Genomic DNA, 7,224 nt, shown 5'->3' with positions numbered 1-7,224 from the left:
ATTAGAAAGGGGTTACGCAGACACGGGAGGGGTGTGTGCGAGACCCAGAGCTAGTCTAGCCTGCTTTCAGGAGAGCTGCAGGATTGCCCTATGAGACCCTGCCCGGCAGAGGACCCTTCCTCAGGCTGGCTGCTCCTTTGGAGAGCTCATCCCGGGCATTGGGTGGCCTGGGGAAGGTCAGCCTGAGCTGAGGGCCGTGGTCAAAAGCCCAAGGGACTGAGGGAAGAAATCTTGCCAAAACCAGTAATTTTGCCAAGTTCTGCTGTGATCTATTTGGGCTGATCTTTAGGGTTCCCAAAGACTTTGTGGGCTGCAACTATTGAGCATTTCTCAGCTGATCTATGGAGAACCCTGGAGTGGACATCTGGAATGTTTTTCAGGCATGTAATTGATTTCATGCCTACATAAGAGGCATAAAGTACGTCTTTATATACAGAAGAGGATTAGACACATACTTGAGAGCAAGTTCCTGGATTGTTTGTGCTGGGAAGGAGCCTGGCTGAGCACCAAAAATTCTCCCTCCTTGCAGAACCCATTGGCAAATTGGCAAGGACGTGCCTTAGGTTAAAAAACAGGAAGTTTACAAAATGACTGGAAAGCCCAGAACACTGGACTTTGGAGTCCCTCTGGCATCCAGAGATTCAGCAGTGGGGAAGAAATCACCTGCTGCTGCCCCAGCAGGTCTGATGAGCTGCTTCTGGCTGCCGAATCCCCTTGGCTGCCCTCATCTGCCGGGGTGCCTCCGCTCCCCCTGCCTTGAGTCCTTTCTCTGAGCAGCCCTCGCCCAAGTGTCCTTGCTGCTTTGACCCAGGGCTCTTCAGAGCCTCCCCAAGGCTACGCCATAGTCAAGGCGATTACTTCCCAGGTGAATCCTGGCTGGACCTCGACTGTCTGACTTTCAGGTTTCCCCTTGGAGACCCTTTGGAAACAAAGCTGATGCCCCAGAAGCAGCAATGGTCCTGCCCAGACCCCTGGGGAGCCTCAGGCCCGACCTCCAGTAGCCCAAGGATCAGCTTAGGGGCCTCTGCTGCATCTGGCAGCCTCAAGTGGGAGGAGAGGCACTTGGAGAAAGAGGGGAGCAGGCTTTGCTACCCCTGAAAGAAGCCAGTTCTGGGCTGCTGGGGAAGACCAATTCCCAAGCTCTGGACCCAGTCAGGAACGGAGGCTCTCTAATTGCTGGCTCAGCCTCCCCCCCCCTCAGATTTTGGGTCCAGCCCAAAGGCGGAAAGACATTCCCTGCCCAGGAATGCAATGCTGGTGCCAGGAGTGGAGGTGGGCGGGAGGGGCCGTGCCACTGGAGCCTGGGGGGGGCAGCTCCAGTCTGCCTTGCAGGGTCAAAAGAGAGGAGAGACGGTGGCTCCCAAAGGCCCTGAAATGGGGCATTCTTCGATCCCTTCTGCCAATGCTTTTACCCTAGTAGGTCCTCCCCTCCCCCGGTGTTTATTCTGCCCTGCTGTTATGTTTTTTGCTCAATGCATTTGGCTAGGATTTTTTATTATAACTTTGACTTTATACCCTTGAAGGATATAAAGGCCTAAATAAATAACAAATTATCATTGTCAATAGTTTGTACAGGATAGTTTTTAAATCACCTTGTAGAAGCTGAAAACAAGTCATGGAAGGGCGCCACTTCACTCAGGTTTATATACACAAAACACACAAAAGTGCCACGTTCACCAAGCCAGTAGAAATACTTTTCACAAAATGATAAAAGCTGAACTTTTTCAGCATTGTGTTTGGGGGATCAAAGTGTGCTTAGCTGAAGTTGCAGAAGCGGGAAAGGATGGAGAGGAAGAGGCAGGTTAACACAAAATCATTTTTCCTATTTTTCCAATAACTAAGATAAATAGAAGCCCGGGAGACTGGCCGCATGTAAGAAGGGCAGAGATTCCCCGCAGTTGAGCCTGCATGCAAGTCCAGGCCGTTTTCCTGCATCTGCTGATTCCCGCAAGGCCTTCAGAGCTGTTGGCCTCAACTGTAGTTGAGCTGTGCAAAGACAGGATTGTGCCCCATGAACGGAGAGCAAACACCAGCAAAGGAAGCCCATTCTTTTGTGGGTCAAGCGTGCCGAAGGCATTGCTTTGAGCTGATCGGATGTCATCACAAATGTCCGCCACAAGGGGGAGCAGGAAACAGCTCAAGCAACGCGGTGCTTTCCAGATGTGCCTGGACTCCAAATCCCAGAGTTCCCGGTGGGCGTGGCCAAGAGTTTTTACGCAAAGGCAGCTGAACGTAACTTCGCATTCCTGGTCTGGTCATGAGGCGAGAGTAAGGCTGCTGTGCGGCCCCTAAGATAAGCAGCTATGCAACCACCCTGCAAGGCCTGCCTTTCCAAAGACAGCTCTGACGTAGGACGGCCGCGGCAGCGCCTTCCGTGGCCACAACGCCCTGCATTGTTCTCTAAAGGAAATGCCTTCTCTGAAGGAGCGGGCTGAGCCCCGGGCGCCTCGCCCACCTGGCTCCCTCCAGCCTGCAAGCAGGAGCCCCCGGCCCTTTAAGGTGGAGCGAGGCCCGCCTTTAAACGGAGCCGGCGGCGTGCTGTTTCTTACCCAGCAGCACGGGGCGGTGGGGGCGCGTCTGGCAGCCGGAACCGGCGCTTCCCGGCCTGCTGCGAGTCTCCGGGTGGAGGGAGCTGCCCCGGGCCTGGTGCAGCTCTCTGGGCCCGTGAAGCCGCTCCGGCTCCCCCGCCCCCTGGCCTGGCTGTGGCTGCTCGGGGAGCCTAACATGGGACTGGGGGGGTGAGGCTCACCCGCATCCCTGCTTTTCCCCCGGGAGACGATGCTCCCGTTGGGCTCCCCGGCTCCTGCCTTGTGACCCCGGAGCCCAGCGCCGCCGGAGGACCACCATGGGGGTGCTGAGGCCGTGGAGTGCTTTCCTCCTGGCCCTGCTCTTCCCCCTGGCGCTACCTTGGGAAGGCGGAAGGGAGGCGCTAGATTCAGAGGCGCCGACCGTCTTCGCCGCCTCCGCAGCCTCTTCCCTGCCGCTGATCCAAATGCTCCTGAGCCAGGCGCCCCCCAGATCCTGGCTCCCCGGTCGGAGCCGGAGGCGAGCCAACGGGGGGCAGCCCCTGCGCTACATGCGGAACCTCTACCGGAGCGTGGCGGACCGGCACGGCCGCCCCCGCAGGGACGGGCGCCTCTCCAGCAACACGATCCGCCTGGTCCGACCGTCGGCCAAGGCCCGCCAGGCGGAGGCAGGTGAGCTGGGGCCGGGACTCCCTTCGGGGCTGCCGGAGCTGGGGCTCAGCGCCTGCTCGACGTTGCTGACCTGTCAAAGGGCGTGGCAGCCGGCGGGTCCTGGCCGAGGCCAGAGGGCCGCGTGCTGTCTTTCAGCTCTCTCTGGAGCAGGCAACTGGCCAGAGGAGCCCCAGCCTGCAGCTCCTCTGGACGGGGTGGAACGGCTGCCCAGACAGCAGGGAAGTTGCTAGCCTGCAGCTCAGACTGCCAGTTTATGGCCCGGATTACCAACTGACTCTAAGCGGGAAGCTTTCCTTGAGCCAGGCATTCCATGAACTTCTTTTGCATGTGCGGAATGAGCCGCACGTCTTGCACAGCATAGTGACGGGATATTTTGGAATGGGGCACTTTTACAGAGTCCTTATTCCAAAAGCTCTGCCTCCCCCAGGCTGAGGGCTGCCAGCCTCTTAAAGGCCTTTCAGAATTGGCGGGGGGGGAGAGGGGGTGCTTTGCTCACAGGTCCTGGGGAGAAAGCAGCTTCTCCCATTTATTGTGAATGCCCCAAAAGTGGCATGCAGCCCACCCCAACTGGGGAGATGGACTAACGGCATCACAGAAGAAGAGGCAGGGGCTCTTCTTTAGGAAGGCTGGGGCCCCTGTGGGGGCCTAAGGATGGCTCTTGGGCCATGCAGCTTCTCCTGCTCCCCTTCTGACCCCTTCTTTGTACCAGCAGGCCCCTGGTTCATCTGGGCCCTTGACTACCGCCTGGAAGTGCAAGCGCCAGCCCAGCGCCTGATCAGAGCTGTTGCTGTCTACGTTCAACGTCCATCCTCACCTCACGGCCCCCTCTGGTGCACAGCCAGCCCGCTCCCTGGTGGAAGCGCCCTGCCGCAGGTGGCAGTCAGCCCGACTCTGCTGAAGAATGCCACCGCCACGTCGGCTGCGGACAGCTGGGTGGAGCTGGACCTCTCCTGGCACCTCCAGCCATGGTCCTGGGCTGCCCAGAATAGCCACCTGCTCCGCCTGCATCATGCCTGCTCCTTCCTGGAGCGGGCCTGGAGCTCTCCCCGTGGACCTGGTGGGGGGCACCCCCCCTCCCTGGAGGATCCCTTCTTGCTGCTCTACCTCAAGGACACTTGGAGACCCTTCAGGGCTTCTGTGGGCGGGGAGCTCCCCCAAAGCTCTACCCGTATCCGCAGGGTGCGCCGGGCTGAGAAACTGAACCTGGACCTGCCCCGCTATGGCCGCCGCCGCCGCCCCAGGGCCAGGCCAAACGAGTGCGCCCTCCACCCCCTCCGTGTGACCTTTCGCCAGCTGGGCTGGGACCACTGGATCATCGCCCCCCACTCGTACCGGCCTCAGTACTGCAAGGGAACCTGCCCGCGGGTCCTACGCTACGGCTACAACTCTCCCAACCATGCCATCGTCCAGAACCTGATCAACGAATTTGTGGACCCAAACATGCCTCGCCCTTCCTGCATTCCCCACGAGTACAGCTCCATGGGCGTCCTCATGATTGAGCAGAATAACAACATCCTGTTCAAGGTGTATGAGGACATGATCGCCAAGTCCTGCACCTGCCGATGAGCAGCCTCGTCTCTGGCAATGAGCTCTGTGGGCTGCCTCCTTCCCTGGGCCTCCGTTCGCTCCCACCCACTGCCTCACAGAGAGAATCCAGATTTTAAGGCATTTGGCAACTTTTCACTTGGATCCAAGACCCTCCTTTCCCAGGGTCACAGAGGACTAGCACCTTGGTTGGGCTGTTTTACGAAAGGATTTTTATGCACAGATTGGCAAATTCTCCTCCTCCTTTTTACCAGAAAAAGTATGCAGGTACTCCTGGAATGATTTCACCCTGCCAGAACTTGATAGAGAACAGTTGAAGGAAGTATAGCCGGCACGGTCACGCTGAGGCAGGAAGGGCCCCTCCGGTTCCCCTCACCAGCGCTTGTCTCACGGCCTGCCTGCACATCTTGATGCTGGGGGTCACTGCCCCTTTTGGCCCAGCAGGGTGGCTGTGTCCTGCAGTCCAGCCTGCAAAAAATGGATGTGCAGGAGCAGCAGCCACAGGTTTCTCCCTCCCATCCAGAGGCCCTCTTTCCCCCCCTCCCCAGCCAGTGTCCCCTCCCCCAGCAAGAGCTATGTGGTCTCTGGATTACTCAAAACCCCCTTTTCTGTTCCTGCTGCTTGAGGGGCGCTGCTCTGTGGCCAGTTCTTTGCTCTGCTGCTACTACCTCCCACTCTGCAAATAAAGGCACCCTCACGCCCATCTGCAACCCTGGGAGATGTCAAGCACTGAATTCTTTGGGGGGGGGAGAGCCCCCTGGAGGTGCTCTGCTTCCTGAGAAGGCTGTTCTGGAAGCAAAGGGGAGGGAGCTTGTCTTTTAAACCAAGGGAGAAGAGTGTTTAGGAGTGGTTGGGGGCTTACGCATCCTGCCCTGCCCAGGAGAGATGGCTGGTGGGGGCTTAGTTGGCTGGGCCTTCCCTGGGAGCTATCCCCTCCTGTCCTGGGCTTAGTGGAGTTTGGGCAGGAGGGAGCTCCTGACTTGGTTTTGACCTTGTCATGCACTGGACAATGGAGCAGGCCTCCCCCTCCCCTGGCCCTCCCTGTGCTTCTGTGGCCTGTCACTGGTCGTCTTTCTCTTCACCCTTATTTGTTTGCACCTGTCGCCTACCTGGCCTGAAAAAACTGCCATAACTTGGGAAAACTTTCTATTTATTAAATGGTGTATTTAAATGAAATTATGCAATAAATCTAGTTTCTGTTTTGCTAAAGATGAATGCAGTCTCTGATTTGGGGAAGAAGGAAAAACTGGACAAGGGAAGGGGGAGGAGCCCAGGCTGGCCCATCTGACCCACAATTCAGCTCCCACACAAGACAATTGTCACATCTGCAGAACAGAATCAGCCATTCCCCAACTCGTGGCTGTAGGTATTTCTCTGCGGCCACCCAGGTAGCCCGAGCACTTGCCACCAGCTGCTGTTCCTCTCTTCCTAATAGGGCTGATCTGGAGCACCACAGGGCAAAGCAGGATTCAGTGCAAAAGGGTAACAACAAGCCTGCCCAGCATGTTTCCAACTGGCAGCTGGGTGTAATTGGGGAGAAATTCCATCTCCCCAAGACTGGCAATCTACTTTGCAGTCCCAGCTGGAATGGGCATGATGGACAACCTCCCAGGAGTTCAGGCCTCTCGGCCGTTCTCTTGGTCTTTGCTTCCCCAGAGAGCCAGGCTGCCCTATGGCTGCAGAATGTGAGCCATTCGCTATTTCCCCCATTAAGCACATAATGGTTTATGACAGAAGGAAGTGAAGGCTGAAATGTTCCTGTACTAAAGCACAGACTATCAGCAAGAACATCTGAGGAACAACGTGTTGCCTATCAATTTTTCAGATGGCACAAACTGGAGAAAACCCTAACACTTTAGTGTCAGAAATAAATTTCAAAACAATGTTACAGAGGTGGGCTAAAAACGAGGGAAATCATTGCAAAGCTTTTCAGGTAAGAAAAGAAAGGTACCCATAGGGTAAGGATACCTGTCTGAGTAAAACTACTTGTGAAAAAAGTGGAATAGTGGTAGATTATGAACATATCATGTAGTTACAAAACAACAACTTCTCCACCCCCACCCCCCAAAGCAGGGGTCTTCAAACTTGGCCTTTTTATGACTTGTGGAAGGGTTTTTCTTGTCAGGAAAACAACAGGCAGATATGGCATCGGAGGGGTAGGAGGGCTTGCTGTGTCATAGGAGGGGAACTGAGGTCCAGGGGCTCTTCCTCCTCCTGCCTCACACCCAGCTTATCACATCAGTGGAGTCCGATTTTGCCATTGCTATATTCCATGGCTCACGTTGCACAACAAGGGCAGGATTTTGAAAATGAGCACTGCCAAAAAGTTCATTAGCCCCACATTTAATCTCTCCCTGAGCTCTGAAATGGAAATAAATACCAATATCACAAATTGCCTCTCCAATGACCTCATGTGGACCCCAGTGTGACCAAAAACACGTGGGAAAGGGAACAGGAAGAAAAAGTTGAAAACCCATCCTGT

The 7,224-nt window shown here is 56.0% G+C and overlaps 1 protein-coding gene across 1 annotated transcript; it reads left to right on the top strand.

Annotated features, from left to right (window-relative positions):
- Window positions 1-2,845: 2,845 nt before the first annotated feature.
- On the top strand, window positions 2,846-4,769 carry BMP15 (bone morphogenetic protein 15). The gene is made up of 2 exons (XM_029282935.1): window positions 2,846-3,197; window positions 3,910-4,769. The coding sequence occupies exons 1-2, from the start codon at window positions 2,846-2,848 to the stop codon at window positions 4,761-4,763; spliced, it is 1,206 nt and encodes a 401-aa protein (XP_029138768.1). The 3' UTR covers window positions 4,764-4,769.
- The last annotated feature ends 2,455 nt before the right edge of the window (window positions 4,770-7,224 follow it).

This window comes from Protobothrops mucrosquamatus, unplaced genomic scaffold (genome assembly GCF_001527695.2).
Source record: "Protobothrops mucrosquamatus isolate PMUCROS unplaced genomic scaffold, P.Mucros_1.0 scaffold4, whole genome shotgun sequence".
Lineage (NCBI taxonomy): Eukaryota > Metazoa > Chordata > Lepidosauria > Squamata > Viperidae > Protobothrops > Protobothrops mucrosquamatus.
The sequence above is the reverse complement of the archived record's forward strand: the minus strand, read 5'-3'. Positions and strand labels throughout refer to the sequence as shown.